This window comes from Belonocnema kinseyi, chromosome 9 (genome assembly GCF_010883055.1).
Source record: "Belonocnema kinseyi isolate 2016_QV_RU_SX_M_011 chromosome 9, B_treatae_v1, whole genome shotgun sequence".
In the NCBI taxonomy this organism is placed as follows: domain Eukaryota; kingdom Metazoa; phylum Arthropoda; class Insecta; order Hymenoptera; family Cynipidae; genus Belonocnema; species Belonocnema kinseyi.
Window position 1 is genome coordinate 64,556,082 of NC_046665.1, and position 18,339 is coordinate 64,574,420.

The window sequence follows — 18,339 nt, forward strand, 5'->3', positions numbered from 1 at the left end:
TCACTCTTCATTTAAAGCCAGTAATTATAAATTAAATATTAAAAACTAAACAGATTAACAAAACTTTAAATTTTACAATTTTAATTGTCTTATTTAAAAAATTTTAATTTGCAAGCCAAATTTTTTAATTTTGATGTGTAAATAACAATTGAACACCTATTACTATTATTATAAAAATCTGAGTGAGTACCAAAATTTCGGCGCAAATAGACCACGGCCTAATTTAAACCCAAATACAGATTTTGGCAAATTTCGAACAAAAAATGTATAACCTTTAAAAAATTATGAAAGGCTTCAGAAGAATAAAAAAAAATTCCTACGAAAATTGAAAATAATTGTTTATTTTGAAAAATTAATTTCTAGCGAATATTTTATAAAGATTTACAACGATGTACAAAATTATTAAAAAGGAATGTAGAACAATTTAAGATATTTTTATTAAGAATTTGGCAGGATTTATAAAACAAATATAGAAAAATTAAAAAAACATCGATTAATTTTAAAAGATGTTTACAAGTTCTATAAAAACTTGAAAAATAATTTAAATTTTGAAAAAATGTAAAACAACATGTAGATTTGTCAAGATTTTGAAATGAAAATTTGAATTTGATAACGTGGATTTATATTTTTGGAACTGGATATGAATCTTTGAAGTCTATAATTTACGAAAGTTTAAAAATTTTAAGTTAGCATTTTATCTGCATTTAATTAAAAATTTTGAGTTGAATAGTGTTATTAGCTGCCATTTTATACGTGTACATTATTAAGCATTTGAATGCAAAAATTTTGAATTAAAAAAACTTGTAGACGTAGGAGTAAGACATCGAATAAAAAGCTAAACAATTATACCAGATTTATTTTATTGTGTTCTTATACAGTTGAGTATATTAATATATATTTATATAATACGTAGGCGCGCATTTGTATGTGTGTGAGTGAGCGTGTACGTATGCGTATGTTATATATATATATTTTTTTATATACAGAGCATTCTTGATTTATATATTTTTAATAACATTGTCAAACAATAATTTATTTATAATTCAAAACGCACCAAGCTTTCGCAATAGACTAAAGCTTTCACTCAACGCGCCCAAATTTCCTTTCACTCTCTTCGCAATCGCAAATTCACTCCTCTCATTTATTCATTTTTTCTTTTGTCTCACGTGCTCTCATTCAGTACCTCGCATGTAAACAGCTCTCGAAGACTAAAAAAAAAAATAACGCGGATCACAGTCTGTCTCAGCATTCGTTTGTTCGGCTAAATTCTTAAAGAAGAAATTAACATTTCATTTTTAACTGTTTGTCCTTTCTTCAATAATTGTGCGGCTATAATCGGCTTAATATAGATCCGATTTCTCGAAATTCGAAATCGGCCTGTCAATAAATTATTATTCATTTAAGCGCATTTTTTGTGCTTCTTATTTACATGTCAAAAAACTGGTTAAAAGAAATTGACAAAAAGAGGTTTGGCCATTCAAAGTTACATTTTCCGAGGCACAACGCTGGACATTGCGTGATTCGAATATTTAAGCGTAAAGTGAACTTGTGCAATACCAAATGAAAACATAACTAAAAACGGCAGCGCAAAAAAGAAAGATTTATCTTGATATCGTTTACAAAAGTTCTCATTGAATCGTGATATGCGTCGATACAATTCTAATGTATATTATATTTTTATTTTACAATTAGAATCGCTGAGTCGGTCACATAGATTTCCAAGACTGGATCACTTTATAAAATAAAATTGTATAAATTGTACAAAGAGATTCAATATACTTTGATTCTTGTTTGCAAATATGTGGAATGACTCATCTTTAAAAATAAAATAATAATAAATAATTAAATAACTTTTTGTTTATATTTTCTTCTTTTCTCGCTAGAGCCATTCCTTTTTCGCTGCAGACTATGACTTCACTGTCACGTATAAATTGAATTTATGAATCAAATAGTAAACTGGCAGTGTTGATTGTAAATTTGTGCCTACTTTATTTTGTTATTCAGCTTCTGAATTGTCAAAAAAATCCAATATTGGTCAAAAAGTTATCTATATGTTACAACATATATAATATAAACCTTCTTATCGGTAAAAACGTCGAAAAACATTTTTAAATATTGGCGTTAATCGAGAAAAGTATTTGGCATTCGGTAACGAATGAGGGAGAGTACCTATTAAACGCGATAAAGCTCTTATAAAAAACGTCAAGAACTTTGGTAGAAAAGGCAACGACGCGTATAACGATGACACGATAATAATTAATATTGTAATCAATATTATAATAATAGCAATCAATAATGTCGGTAGGTTTCTTTGGACTTTGGTTCCACACTTTGTTCGTGAGTAAAATCGTATGGCAGTTTCCCTCGCAAATCTAACAATAAGTTACAGGCGACTTAATCTAGCTGTGCCTTAAAATCTTTCGAGTTTCGAGATCTAAGCTAATGTAATGTATAAGAAATACATTATTACATTGGAAGAAGTACCTAGGCTTTACCTTCGTGCTTCGATGACAATGTGCGCCATTAAAATTGATTAATTAAAAGGGCAATCGTCGCATTTGGTAGGCCTCTCGCAGGTAAAGAAGTTTAACTAACTATAACGAGTGTGAGTCTCGACCAGACTCTCTTTAACGTTTAACTAGCTTGGGAGTGAATCACAGGAGCCCCTCTATGTAGCATTGATGCTGGTCGAGATTTTCGATTTCCTGGTGCGTTGGCTGCAACGATGTGTTGCTGATTGATTTGTTGCACTATCGCTGAATCTCGTTTCGGAATATCTGGCGGAGATTGCAACACCTCCGTGTATTCGCGAATCAAATTTGCTATTTGGAAGGCCTGAAACAGAATGATTTAAATGTTACATAATAGCAAAGATGACACATGGACAAACTAAGTTTTCGAAACTTGGCTTTACTGTCTAACAGTATAAGAAAGGTCACAAATTTATAAAAATATTGCATAACGTTTATGACATGACAATCCTAGACATAATGCAAAAAATACGAGAATTACTTCTCTCGAAATAATATATAAATACAGTGAAACTCTTGTATAGCTCCGATTTTGGGGCTGGCGGTGGGTGGGAACTAACTCCTTATAGCCCGCTCCGCTTATGTTTGTTTACGCTTGAGTGCTCGTCTGAATGACAACCGCGGCTCCCGCGCAGCTCCTGTTATACCTACCTGCGGCGCGGCGTCAATTCTCAGAAGGGCTATAGAAAGGAGGGCTATTGAAGAGTTTTATTGTATATAAATATCTCATGTTTCCCCCGGTTTCCTATCTAAAGAAAGTGATGTAACCAAATATCTCGAAAATATCGGACACATTTTTGTCGAAAACCAGATTGGTTGCGAAACTTTGTGAATATCACTTTTAATGGAAAATTTCAGTTTCTTTATCTTCGATTAAAAACTAATTTTGGTCTAATTTTAGTTTTTTTTCAAATATTTTATTTTGATGCTTTCCCTGAGCTTTTTAAAGTTTTTGTATCAAGTTCAAAGTTACGAAAGCAAAAAGAAATTTTAATTAAATAGATTTTTAAAACTATTGCGTTATTCTTTCTACTTTTAAAACACCTAAAAATTTGTCAACAAAGCTTCATTACAATAAATAGATGTCTTTTTATTATATTTTAGAAATAGTCGACAAATAAAACACATAAAAATTACCTGTGAAGTTGAAAGTATAACTTTGCTCTGCTTTTTGTCACTTCCAGTGATTATCATTAGACAATTAATCGCAGGACTATAGCTCAAAATACTTCCATACTCATAAGTACAAAGAGCATTTCTCGAACGATGTTCAAGAAGATGCAAACCATCCTGATCAACGGCCAACCATAAAACTCTTGGCCAGTTGGATGTAAACGACTGCATCACATCAAATATCGTCGCTTTATGCAACGGCCAAGATTGAATCAGATTCAAGAAAGACTTTTTCGCCTCTGACGATGGCATTCCTCTTAAAGACTGATGATGTTGAACAACTCCTTCGATCGAGAGATTTGGCACAATTCTTACTGGCAGGCAGTGTCCTGCAATTGCCAAATACTCTTCTCCAATTGCCACATCTTGACTATCTCCAAGTTCCACCTGTGATTGTAGAGCAGTCAGCATCATCGCTTCCTTTTCAGTGATAGGAAACCGATCAGCTCTTAGATCATGTAGCACCTGATGATAAAGCAACTCCTTTTCCACTGGATCATCCAAATTCATATACTGATCAAGGAACAAGTGCTTCTTAAATAGGAATAGATGATGAGCATGTTTTCTAGGCGGCTGACCTTGAGTTGCACTCGCAGTTCTGTATCTTTCCCACTTGGACATTACATCAGCCAGTTTTTCCTCTGGAACCAAAGCCCGTTCCGAAGATCCCAAAACTTCATAAATTGCGTATCCCATCGCAGTTTCTTCTAATCCAATCTTAGCTTTGATAATCTCCATCACGTCCCTCGCAGTTGCTGACGGATGGAATTCAACTGCATGGTACTGACCATCCATAAAGTGGAACCTCGCATAAATCAATCTTCGATTAATCGTACACATGATTTCTTCTCTACTCGGTGGCCATTGTCGTCTCCTTGTCCCTTGGGTTTTGTAGAGACACTTTTCAGCAAATCTCGCATATTTTCCTTCTTCAGTGACGTAATCACTAGCACAACGTTTCAAGTGGGCCATTAAATATTTTCTGATAATCTTCTGGGGTGGAAGAATGACAGAACACGCTAGAGAAAGTAGAGCCCAGTGTCTCAAATTCACTCGACTGTTGGGATCAGGATGATCAGTTGTCTGCTTAATTAGTTGAAGATACAATTCGCCGAGTAAATTCTCCTTTCGCATGCACCGTTCCATAACAGTTTGAATAAGGTTCACGTGCTCGTCTTCAACCCTTCGCACTGTGTCTCCATTTTGACCGAGCCCTGCATATGTTAAAATCAGCTGGAAAACACTCAGAGAAATCTGTTCCTCAGCATCTGGTAATTTCGAAAGACTCTGGGGAATAATTTGTCTACTAAAGGCCCAGTAACTATAGTGGAAACCTTTGTAAGTTTCACCATGATCTGTAGAGCTACCATGTTCCTGTCTCAGTTTTTCTATCCTGTGCTTTGATAGTCTTCGGAGTGTATTTCTCAAAAAGCCTCCGCCGGTGTCTTGGGGTTTTCGGAGAGCCTCCGAATCTATAAGGGTTCTGCGGCAATTGACTAAATTGTGGTAAAGTCTGATTCGATCTTCATTCGTCATGCCTTTCAGCTTCTTCATCGGCGCTTCGTTCTCCGTTATCCAACCTGCCAAAGCTGGACAGTAGCTCACAATTAAACTACCAATCTCATTCTTCTGAGCTGTTTCAAACACAAAACACTTGTGGGAACTATCGGGATTGTGTCTGAGTAGAGATATCGTAATAAATGAGTCGCTGGGGTCTAACATTATACTTTCCACATCATGGTATCGGTACTCGGATAAAACAAACTTATCATCTGGTTTAATTAACATCAATCCATCACTGTTGATTCCCAATATTAGTTGATTTCCATAGGACCAGTAACCTCTGTAGGTGACATTAAACATAGTAGTTCCATAAAGCGGATACTGCATAACACAAGAAAGATACAAGACCTTTGCTGTTAATTCTGAACGACCAGCGCCATATTGTCTATGGGCTTGGGCTATAATCGGCACCCAGACATCATCACCGCGAGCTCTGCTGATTCGATAAGGTAGAAAACTGTCCACCTCACTATAATAATCCAGACGGTCGTTGTCTTTCGGATCACCTAACATTACTTGAGCTTGCAATCCAGCCAACTGGAGAGCGACTTTTTCTGAAACTGGAAAGTCGTCACACTTTACGACGTTGTAAACTGCCTGAGAATATAGCATATTGACTTCAACAGGATCTTGAGAAAGTTCCCTGGTGCTTCGGAAAAGCCTGCGTTTGAAAACAAATCTGTTGTCTCCACTACCCAATGTAGCGTTGTTTCCTCTTCGCAAAGTAGGAAAGGTTGACTGGGCAGTGTTCAATTTACATTGTTTTATTTCCCAAGCAGCTATTACATCATAGAGATAATCATGAGCCCTGACGTGTTCCTCTCCGTCAGGACGACTCTGATAAATTGCCCAGCCTTCCAGAGATCGAAGACCTAGTTTTTCAGCAAGTTTGGCTACTGCATCGGCTGCAGTATCCGTTGGATGAACATCTATGGCTTTTGTTCTTCCATCTAAGAAGAAAAAGCGACAGACGATGGTTCCTAGTCGTCTCATGGCTGCGATTTCCACTGTTGATGGTGGATATTGTCTGCAAGAGACTTTGGTGTTTTTACAGTTGTCGACACACCATTGTACATACTGGCGAAGTTTGCCTTCCAGGGCTAGGTTCTTTCGGAGAAAGGAGACAAAGTATTTGTAGAGTAGCTTGCTGGGCTGAAAAGCAACAATTGCTAAGCAGAGGAGAAGCCAGACTCGTTCGGCCCATTCTTGATTGGGATTGTTGGTAGCTTGACGCATACATTGCACTAGGACTTCATCTCGGAGTTCCTCACGTTCGATTCCGTAGCCGATTATGCTTTGGATTGTCGCAATTTCTTGTTCTAGCTTCATCTCACCTCGGAGATATTTACAGAGGTCCCTAAATACAGAACAGGCAACGTTGACGTTTTCCGGATCATACATGTGGATATGCGAATTGGGAATAGTGTTCCCTTTGTAGTAAGTAACCATCTCATATTTTGGAACAAACTCTATACTCTTGCCCCTAGATTTCCTTGTCAGAGTCGCCATAATCGTACCCTCCGGAGATCTCTCATGATTATTAAAGTAAGTCTCTGCAAACTCCATAATATCATGGTAATTTTCTCCTTCAGGAGGAGGTTCCCTTTTATCCTCCAATTCCTGCAGTTTTCTCTCGACCCTAAACTTTCTTCTCTGTTCCCTTTCTGCTGGTTGTTGCGTTTGCTGTTGTGTCTGAGGTGGTAACTGTTGATGTTGATCATGTCCATTAACTTGTTGCTGAACAGGATGTTGATGATGATTATGATTATGATTATGATTAATATGATGAAGACTCGCGCTCCTATTCTCAACAATTGGAGGTGGACTTGCAGTCTGGGGTTCTTTATTGTGGATAATCTTACTAGTTGGCACTGGTGGTGGAGATCCGTGAAGATCTCCATTCATTAGAGATCCAGAGTTTCCATTGATAGCTACAGGACTCGAAGGTCCATTTTCATCCCTGGGTAAAACAGACTCATAAATCGGCTCGCCATTATCTGAAGTCGAACTTCCATTTTGAACAAGGGAAGGAAGTGGCGGTGGTGGTGGAGGTGGTCCTGTCGGTTCAGGAAGAGTTGGTTGTCCCAATTTATTTCCACTCGAGTAAATTCTCTGATTTCCATCTAAGCTTTCTTCAGAAACCTTCAACTCTGCTCTTTTTTCTATTTCTTGCTGGATCACTGTCTCCAGTTCTTCGTCCAAATTCTCTACAAGTTCGTCCATTTTTTCACCAATTTCTTCGATTATCTGATTATTTTTTGTTGATTGCACATCTGATAAGAACGAGAAGAGATTATCTAGATCGACAGATTGTAATTCGGAAGCTGCCATCTTGGAATTTAGCTGTTCTGCCATTTGAGATAGTGTTGCTATTTCCTCCTGAGCTTTCCTGCAAAAATAAAAAAAAGCGTTGACAAGTTTGGTTCAGACCTTGAATTCATAGTAAGGTCTAGAGTGAAACTTACCCAGCTTCCATTCCCACAATGCCATTATATTGTGCACTAAAAAATAAAAAACAAATATTTTTTTAGGATTTAATTTTTTTAGGATTGATGAGAAAAGGTCATCAGTAAAAAAACATTTTTTGATGCACACCTTTGGTTCTCCTCAGCAGCTTTCTTTTCCTCCATAAGTCTTCTTTCTTCCTCCTGTCGTTCCCTCTTCCTCATTTCCTCATCGACACGTCTCATTTCTCTTAATGCAGCAGCCACTTCTCTTGCAAAAACACCTCTCAAATGAGACTGAATCACGATTGCAGCCCTGCGTTTTCTGATGAACATTATCCTCAATTTCCATCCTTTATAAGCGTGCTGAACTTTGAGAGCCGCATCTCTCACTCGCTTATATTCTGAGAATCAAAGAGAGAAATTATTAAGAGTTGGATCAATGAATGCACAAGGAAGCCTACTAAGAAATCTACTAACAACCAGGAACTGATAAAATTCTACTTACCACGTGAAACTATAAATCCTCGCCAAATCTTCTGGATAATGATTGCATTGCTAGTAATCATTTTATTTCTCGAATCTTCAAGAGGCTCGTGAACAAATCTCCTCAGAAAAACTTTCGTCACACCAATCTGCCACTCAGTTTCTGGTACCTTTTTGTTCCGAATCAGACATCTCACTGCCTCTTTTTCATCCCGAGGTAAAGAAGCTCTACCTTGTTCAAGACAACTATACCTAGCAATAAAATCATTAAAAGGCATATGAACAGGGTATCCTTCCTTTCGAATTCTAATAATGTCCAACATTCCGAGGTACTTTAGCTGATCAAGAACAAGCTTCTCATCATAGTGATTAGCCGTCTTTTTCATATTGGGTTTGATGCACCTGGCATACCAAGGTGTTGTAGCTTGTAACACATCTACTAAAGCCTGAAGCTGATGTCTGAAGGAGTCACAAAGAGTTGGTTTTCCCTTGGAAGTTCCTCTGGACATTGTCGTAGCATTTCCAGAAGCTCGAGCCACAGTACATCCTAAAAGGTCCTGATAAGCTGTGATTTCCTGGACAAATTCGTTGGTGCTTCTCGACAAAAAGTCAAAAAATACGTCCTGTTGTACGTCCCTATTTTTGTCAACGAATCCTTCCACTGTATAGGTCACTGTTCCTGCATAGTGCCTGAGTCCAAATTCTTTCTCCCATTTACGACGATCATCACCCTTCACGTAACAAGGATGATTGTCAAATTCCGAATGGAGATTAGTCAAGTAGGCTAAATCTGAACCCTTTGGCATGTGGCATTGTTCGGTTAAAAGCTTCAAGACACAACGAGGTGGTTTCTCTATCAACTCCAGGCACAAAGTGTTGTCGGTAAACTTTATATGGGAATACTGAATTTCCTCTTGACGATACTGAAATTAAAAAATTGAGATAACTGTAAACATCAAAGTCTCTTGAAAGGTTCCAAGTTTGAACGGAGTGGAGGAGATTAAAGATTAATGATACTTACAAGTTCCTGCTCCAAAGCAAAGACATAGTGATTAAAGAACTTGTGAAGCTTTTCATTCGTGTAATTAATGCAGAGTTGCTCAAAGCTGTTAACATGAAAGTTCTCAAAACCAAATATGTCCAAAACTCCTAGAAACCTCGACATATCTTGACCTGGATTCGTGCAATTATTGATATGGTTGATAAGCCAAGCGAATGTTCTTGAATATAAAGCCTTTGCCATCGCATGCCTGTTTTCCTTCGCCTCCTGCACCTTCAATGGAATTTCAGTAATATTGCCTCTGACGTTGATCTGCCTTTCCAGAACTATTCTTGTCAGATCCTCAACTTGAAGACCTAGTAAGGGAGCTACGGTAGCAATAATTTCGTGATCTTCTTGCGTCAGCTCGCATCTTTCACCATCAATATCTTCAAATTTGAGATTTCCGAGCCAGAGAATGGCTGATAAAACTCTGAAAATTCCATCACACATTTCTGTCGGTACTTGGAGGACGCTGAATGCGAGTCTTAAGGCGTCGAATTTTTTTACATCGGAAATACCGTCGATTTTTGTACAACCAGAGTCATTGAGATATTTATAGTGATTGGCAGCTTTCAGTTTATATTGTTCGGCAAATTCTTGGTCTCGGGTCCCTGCCTCTACAAGCTGGTAAAAAACGTGGTAGTTTCTTTCACCTGTACTCTGGAAGGTGATTCGACTTTGTTCCAAAAGATAGTCCTGAATTATGCAACCTTTAATCATCCATTTGCTGTCGAAACAGACCTGCATGAATTTTCCAAAGCGAGAGCTGTTGTCGTTTCGAACTGTCTTTGCGTTTCCTGGATAAAGAGCAATGAGAATTTTATTTTGAGTCTTTTACTTATATTACAAAACAGAATATTTGACTTTAGATTGTAGGATCTTTGAAGACTGAGAATATGAATGATTTTTTATGATATAAGAATTATAATTACCAAATGCTTCTAAGATGGTGTTTGCTTCTAAAATTTGCTGCTCCACCCAAGTGTCGACATTGCTGGTTACAGAGCAGAGATACTGGAGGATAAATTTGGTTGTTTCAGTCTTTCCAGCTCCACTCTCCCCAGATATTACGCAGGATTGATTACTGTCAGTATCTTGAAGCGAACGGTAGGCTGCTTCAGCGAGTGCAAACACGTGGGGCTCAAGAGTTCCCATCTTTTGACCATGGTACCGATTCACGTAATCCTGTAACAAAGGAAAGATTCATGGGATTTTAGCTATTTTTGTACTTGGTATTATAAAAGTGTTGGCTTGATAACCAGTGTTCTATATATATATATATAATTAAAAATTTGTCATAAGGACAACCGCAGGATTTCGCCGAGAGCGGGTGCTAATCTGGAAAATTGCACCTGCTTCCAGCGAAATCGCGGTAAAATTTCAGCCACAACCACGTCTCACGACCGTGAGATAAGTGGTTACAGTCTGTAAAGGAATCAATACGACGATTCAGCAAAAGCCTCGTGCACCCTAAGAACACGGAGCGACCCAAGGACAACCGCCTTCTGCATTTTTCCCGCAAGTGTTCTAGCATATTGTTGACACGCAGGGATGCTTTTTAGGCCATTAGCAAGTGAAAGCTTGGCACCTCCAAGAGCGCCAATGATAAGGACGATCAATTTAACAGAATATTCCGGGTAAAATCGTTGCAACTCCCTTATAAGGTCTCGACACCTCTCTTTCTTTTCATTCTCCTTGGTTATGATGTTTTTGTCAGCTGGTGCCGAAAATTCGATAAGGAACATGGTTCGCTTCTCGAAGTCAAGAAGAACCATGTCAGGTCTCGAGTGAGCAACAGAAACAATTGTCGAGAATATAAAGTTCCAGTATATGCGGCACTTCCCATTCTCGACAATTGACTCAATTTCCCTAGGAGCATTTAGAGGAGCGATATTAAGGTTAATGCCGTAGGAGTGACAGAGATGGTAGTAAAGCACTCTTAGTGCTGCATTGTGCCTTTGAATGTAGGTCGTTCCCGCGTGAGTTGGACAACTAGATAGTATGTGAGCTAAATGCTCGGGGTGTGCATGGCGCGCCCTGCAGCTATCATTGGGAATGTCTTGACTCAAAATGTGGCGACGATATGTTAAGGTGGAAATGACACCGTCTTGGCATGCAAAAATGAAACCCTCCGTACCAGACTTCAATCCGGACGATTTAAGGAAAGCAAATGTTAGCTCACAAGACATTTACTGATCCTTCACATTTCTGTGGAAGATACCGTGCATCCTCTTATCGAGGAGCTGTTCACGAAAGTTTTTCTCTTGTGCTTTCTTAATCTTTCTTAATAATCTTATTATTCTTAATAATATATATAATATTATTATTATTATTACACCATTAAGCCATTTCCCTTTCGGGGTAGGCGTGACTCACTCGGCAGCGGAAAGGAGTATTGTGTGGAAGGGATAGAGATTTTTCAGATTGATCCAGAATTCTCGTGCTATTTAAGTAAATAACACGTTCGTTCCGCAACACTGCTCCGACCCAGGTTGCTGATCCATCTCTCGAGCAATCACCCCAAGCGAAGAACCTCACGAAGTTGTTATGTAAGGTTCCCCACTTGGGTCCATTAATAGCCAAGGTCTTTGTTTTGGGCGTCATTCACTCTACTGACACTCTTTTTTTAACTATTTGCCGCCATACTTTCCTGTCCTGGCATACTTCTCTAGCTTCTTTTATGTCCATGCATTTTTTCATGCAGCCTCTCGTGTTTCTGTGACTTCTTATGTCTCTTCTAAGTAGGGTCTCATTCACACATTCTAACCATTCTTTCTGCGATCTATCTCTGGGCACGCTGCCATTTACTTTTCCTTGATACACTTGTTTCGTTAGTCGTTCATTTGGCATTCTCTCAACATGTCCGAACCATCTTAACCGATTTCTTTCCCATGTGTCTACTAGCGTCTCTTCTGCACCACATTCTTTTAGAATTATCTTGTTACTTACTTTGTCCATTAGCGTTTTCCCGCTTATTATGCGCATGAATCTCATGTCAATTGCGTTAATTTTACTCTTATCTTTTTCTTGATAAGTCCATGTCTCGCTACCTTATAGTACAGTCGGTACAAATATAGAATTATGTATTGCCATTTTAGCTTTATTTGATATATTTTTACTTCTAATAAGGGGACCTGCTCTACCAATAACTTTCTTACCTTCATTTATTCGTCTATCTAATTCCTCATCTATCTTCCCGTCCCTAGTAAACAAGCCACCAAGGTATACGAACTTATCAATTTGTTCAATTCTCTCATCATTTAATAAAATATTGCATAGTGTTTTCTCACTCTTTCCTTCAAACACCATAGTTTTTGTTTTATTTGCGTTAATTTTGAGGCCCATGCTCTTCATGCTTGCATCTAGTTTATTCAACATTCTTTGTAGGTCTTCGATAGAAGATGGTTTAGTCTGTTCGGGGTCAAGCGTTTTCCTCGCAGTATTTTCCTCACACCATTGCTGTATGCTTTCCTGTTTGCTCTATGCTCTTCGAGTGAAGTGCGTTCGAAGCGAGTAGAGCGGCAATTCGTGTTCAAAGGCCGGAACATGGTTGGATAGGTACGCGTGCTTTAAGCCCTAACTATATTAATAGGAGTCATTGGATAATTCCATAAATTCCAGCGTGACCGAATTTTATTGGACACCTTTCATTCGCAGCGATTTTCCTGGGATGCTGGATAAGAAGTGGGTGGGGGTCGCATAGCTAGAATGAGTTCACACTGTAAGTAGTGCAACCTAGTTTTATGTCAGACACCCCATTGCTTCAGCCAACCCTCTTCTTCCGTTATGCCTCGCATAATCGTAAACAGGGATTATATTCATCTTAGAGCTTATCCTTTATGTGGTTTGATTCATACGGGATTATCAATTTGGTCTTAAATTCAAAGGAAGAAATAGGGAAGTTTGGAGGTTTCCTTGCTTAAATTATCCTATCTGAAAGCTACAATTTTGAAAAATTTTAAGTTTTAAAACACTTATACATTTAGAGGTGTCCTGAAAAACTCAATGTTTTTTGCTTTGATTACGCAAACCCTGAACTCTTTCCATCGAATAACAGGGGAATGTGATTCAGTGACCAGGATTCTTAGTTGGAACAGGGAATTTGTGAAAAAATCCAAATTCTCACTTGGTATAGAAAATTTGTTAAAAGAATTATAATTCGAAAGTTGTGACAAAGAGCTTCAATAAAGAAATAGAATTCTGAATTTGGGACAGGGAATTTCCGTGAAGAATTATCATTTTTACTTTGGGGCAGGGTGTTTTAGTAAAGAATTATTATTTTATTTTGAATAGAGAATTTTTGACATGGTACGGGAATTTTGAGGAATTATTTTAATTCTCAATCAGAAAAAAATTATCGGATATTTCAACTCATAATTTTAATTCTTTTCTGAAATTTATTGTTTCAAATTAAAAATCTTTTAAAGTATATAGAAATCTCGTGAAATCTCTTTACAAATCATTTGAAATAATTCAAATCTTTTGAACTCTTTTAAACTGGTCAGGAAAAATTAAAAACCGACCGGGTATGTGATTCAGTGGCACATGAAATTGCAATAAAAACATAATTTTTAGTTTAAGACAGAGAATTTCCGTGAAGAAATATAATTTTGATAAAACGAAAATCCTTAATTGAATTTAGAAATCGTTAAAATTTGAAACTTCCCTCTAGCAAATTTTGGAAACAGGGAGTAACTATATTTCTAAATTATAATAGAAAATCTTGTAAATAAATATAATTCTAACTTGGAAAAGGGAATTAAAAAAAGCAATTGTTACTTGGAACAGCCAATTTCCGTAAAAAATTATTTTTACTTTGGGACAGGGGATTTCCGTAAAAATTACAATTTAGACGTTAGTACCAAAAATTATCTGATGTTCCAACTTAGAAATCTTCGAAATCTTTTAAATCTTTTAAAATGTTTAAAAATCTCTTGGAAACTCTAAAAATCGTTTTAAATCACTTAAATATTTTAAACTCTATTAAACAGACAGGGAGAAACCCCAAAAATGGTTAGGAATTTAAAATCATACGTTGGGTAGACACCCTGAGTTAAAATTTTTCTAACTTGAATGATTCCACTTAGAGAAATTCTTAAATCCTTCCGAATTAGTAGTTTTTAAAAAGATTTAAATATTAAGCTTGGATGATTACATTTACTAAAATATAAACTTAGAGGCTTAGGTGCTTCCAAAAGCTTGTTATCCTAAACAGTTGGAAATATACGTTTCCCCAGCATGAATGATTCCAATTTAAAAAATTGTTCCCCTTCGCAATAATTCGATTTAGAAATAAGATTGGAAGGATTTTATTTAACTCAGGTCAGTCTCAATTCTTAAATGAGATTTGTTGAAAGAATAAATAAAGCACTTTGTCTCTGGGTTGTACTTTAAGGAAGAAAAGAAACAACTGAATTGTATTTTTCTCGTCTAACTACTCCCCAGGTAAGTCAAGCAAGATCTGGAGTTCTTCCTACCTCTCATCAGCCTTATCTTCCAGGCGCCTTTCCTTAAGATAGTAAAGAGTTCAAGTCTTCACGATAATAATCAACCGAGGTAAAAATAACCCACTTCTTCCTCCGATCTGGAAGCGAGGCTTAGCTTAGCCAATTAGCTTACGACACTCCTATGTATAAAAAATGGGAATCCTCGAGCGACTCGTGTTTTTCACGCCATTAACTTGTCTTCGAGATCAGAGTTTATCTTAATGGGTGATTTTTTGTAATATGAAACGAAAATAGACGTTTGTAAATCTAGTAAGAAAGCTGTTGTTCGACAGTCTAGAATGCATTTTCGAAGATTTTGTATTTATTACAAATTTTAAATATGTTAAATTAGAATTATTTGTCATTTTGGAAATCTTGCTCAAAGTCTCTATAGAATAAAAAAATCAAAGATTCAGATTCACGAACATCAGATCAAGATTTCGAAGATTCCAGGATACAAGCGAATCAAGAGCAGTTGCAAAATCTCGCCGGGGATCTCGGAAATCCTTAAAATCTTCAAAAATCTTCGCGAATCTTGAAATAATTCTTTAAAATTTAAATTATTTCTTAAAAAAAGATCCTACTCCATCTTCACTCCATTGGGAATCGAACCACAAAACTTCTGATTTCCGGTCAGGTGCTTTTCCAATTAAGCTATTAGAGGGATCAGAATAAGAACTCTTAATTCAAGAACATAACGCTAATTTTTAGCTAGGTGTTAATGGTACAAGGAATTATTTAAAAATTATTTTTTTTTATAAGACTAGATGGAAAATAATATTTTTAAATTAAAATTATTTCTTGAAAAAAAGATCCTACTCCATCTTCACTCCATTGGGAATCGAACCACTAAACTTCTGATTTCCGGTCAGGTGCTTTTCCAATTAAGCTATTAGAGGAATCAGAATAAGAACTCTTAATTCAAGAACATAACGCTAATTTTTAGCTAGGTGTTAATGGTACAAATAATTATTTTAAAATTTAGGAAAAGCACCTGACCGGAAATCAGAAGTTTTGTGGTCCGATTCCCAATGGAGTGAAGATGGAGTAGGATCTTTTTTTCAAGAAATAATTTTAATTTAAAAATATTATTTTCCATCTAGTCTTATTAAGATGTTAAGCATTTTCTGTTATTGAAGATTCTTAACATGATCGATATTGTGTAGATTTTCTGCCTTCATGGTTTGGAGGGTTGATCTACTATCGGTCAGGTACAATCTCTGATGATATAGCAGATAAATTAAATTTAAAAATAATTCTTTAAAAATCTTATAAAATCAATTGCGCCACAGTGACATTTTTCCCGACAGTACGGTTAGATAAAACATTGTGCATTATTTAGTCGCCGTTTGTGGAACTATTTAAGACACTTGTCGATAAAGGGCTATATAACGCTTACATCTGAGGAGGGGGGGGGGGGCTTATAACATCGTGGTTTAGACTTTAGAGTATTAAAAATAGCGAACGAGTCTGTCAAAGGGTTGCTGTCGAGTTACAGACGATATTCGTCCGACTTTGCACAAATATATTTCTGGCTGTGGATCATAGATTATATTATGATTCGGAATTTCCTGACGACAATCGAATCATGTTTGTGGGATTTTCCCAAGTTGCACATTGATTCTGTTGACTAGATTCATATCAACCCCAACTTAATTTTGGGGTTTTCTATAGCCCACTAAATTGCGCCCAAAATGCGCCATAGATAAATTTATCATACCTATCTTTCATAACTTCAAATGCGCTCAAATGCGCCATCACTACAATATTTTGCGCTAGCTAATTAACAAAGTTATCATTTTTGGAGAAGGGGGCAGTGTAACGCAGGTGTTAAATCCTGAACAGTGACGTGCCATATAAAGTTGAGGAGATGGATTCTTTCGTCTCGAATGCGCTCATATGACCCATAATTTTTTTTTTGAAAATTTGGAAAATTGTCCAGGTTATGGAGGTAACAATATATTACGAATGATAACCAACAAAATAAAAAGTTTTCAATCCGCATTGATAAAGTGACTTTCCTATAGGGTTTTAAATGCGCTCAAATGTGCTACTTTCAAAATTAACAAAAACAATAATCAACCCCCCAATTAACACTTGCTACCAATAAACTACCCGACGATATCTCCACATAACCTAAATTACAATACTAAAATTTAAAATGACCTCTTCAGACAGAATTTCAAATGCGGTCATATGCGCCACTTTCAAAGTTGACAAAAACATAATAAACCTCCACACAACCACTTGTTACGATCCACTACCTGATGATATCTCCAAATAAATAAAATTGCAGTATACAAATTTATTATTGTCTCTTCGTATGGATTTTAAACGCGCTCATATGCGCCACTTTCGAAATTGATAAAAAAATCATAATCAACCCCCTCATTATCACTTGTTACGATCCACTATCCGATCATATCTCTAAATAAATTAAATTGCAGTATACACATTTAGAATTGTCTCTTCGTATAGGATTTTAAATGCGCTCATACGCGCTACTTTCGAAATTGACAAAAAACCATAATCGACCTCCTCATTTCCAATTGTTATCGATCCCCCGCCCGGTGATATCTCTAAATAACTTAAATTGCAGTATAAAAATTGATAATGATATCTTCAGATAGGTTTGCAAATGCGCTCATATGCGCCACTTCCGAAATTGACAAAAGTCACAATCAACCCCCTCATTTCCAATTGTTATCGATCCACCACCCGATATCTCCAAATAACTGAAATTGCAAAATAAAAATTTATAATGATCTCTTCTTATAGGATTTCAAATGCGCTCATATGTGCCACTTTCAAAATTGACAAAAAACCATAATCAACCCCTTCACGACCACTTGTTACGATCCACTATTCAATGATGTCTCCAAATAACTTAAATTGCAAAATAAAAATTTATAATGATCTATTCGGATAGGATTTCAAATGCGCTTATATGCACCACTTTTAAAATTGACAAAAAACCACAATCAACCCCCTCACTACCACTTATTACGATTTACTATTCAATGATATCTTCAAATAACTTAAATTACTCTATACAAATTTGTGATGATCTCTTCAGATAGAATTTTAAATTAGCTCATATGCGCCACTTTCGAAGTAGACATAAAACCATAATCAACCCCCTCATTACCAATTGTCTCTATTAAATTTTATGTGGGGCTCTTTGTACAGGATTTTAAATATTTTTATTATTTATTTGAAAATATCCTTAGATAGTGGATCGTCACAAGTGGTAATGAGGGGCTTGATTATGGTTTTTAGTCAATTTCGAAAATGGCGCATATGAGCGCATTTGAAATCCTATCCGAAGAGAGTGTTATAAATTTTTATACTGCAATTTAAGTTATTTGGAGACATTGAATAGTGAAATCGTAACATGTGGTAGTAAGGGGTTTGATTGTGGTTTTTTTCTCAATTTTGAAAGTGGCGCAAAATGCTATCCGAATCGATAATTATAAATTTTTAATTTGCAATTTAAGTTATTTGGAGATATCAGACATGAACGGTTGGGTGGGCATCCAAAATCAGGATACAGAAAGAGTATTAGGTCATTTTGGGGATCCAAGAACAAACTATAACGGAGATAAATTAGTTGG

At 36.5% G+C, this 18,339-nt stretch overlaps 1 protein-coding gene across 1 annotated transcript in view; it reads right to left on the reverse strand.

Annotated features, from left to right (window-relative positions):
• Nucleotides 1-843: 843 nt before the first annotated feature.
• LOC117179766 (myosin-I heavy chain) overlaps nucleotides 844-18,339 on the reverse strand; it is a 107,951-nt gene continuing 90,455 nt past the window's right edge. Inside the window, exons 4-10 of the mRNA XM_033371854.1 lie at nucleotides 10,172-10,424; nucleotides 9,219-10,036; nucleotides 8,220-9,120; nucleotides 7,863-8,115; nucleotides 7,733-7,768; nucleotides 3,669-7,656; nucleotides 844-2,835 (exon numbers count right to left, since the gene is read on the reverse strand). Of these exons, the coding sequence (XP_033227745.1) occupies nucleotides 2,635-2,835; nucleotides 3,669-7,656; nucleotides 7,733-7,768; nucleotides 7,863-8,115; nucleotides 8,220-9,120; nucleotides 9,219-10,036; nucleotides 10,172-10,424 (6,450 nt within the window). The 3' untranslated portion in view covers nucleotides 844-2,634. The remainder of the gene's footprint in view (nucleotides 2,836-3,668; nucleotides 7,657-7,732; nucleotides 7,769-7,862; nucleotides 8,116-8,219; nucleotides 9,121-9,218; nucleotides 10,037-10,171; nucleotides 10,425-18,339) is intronic.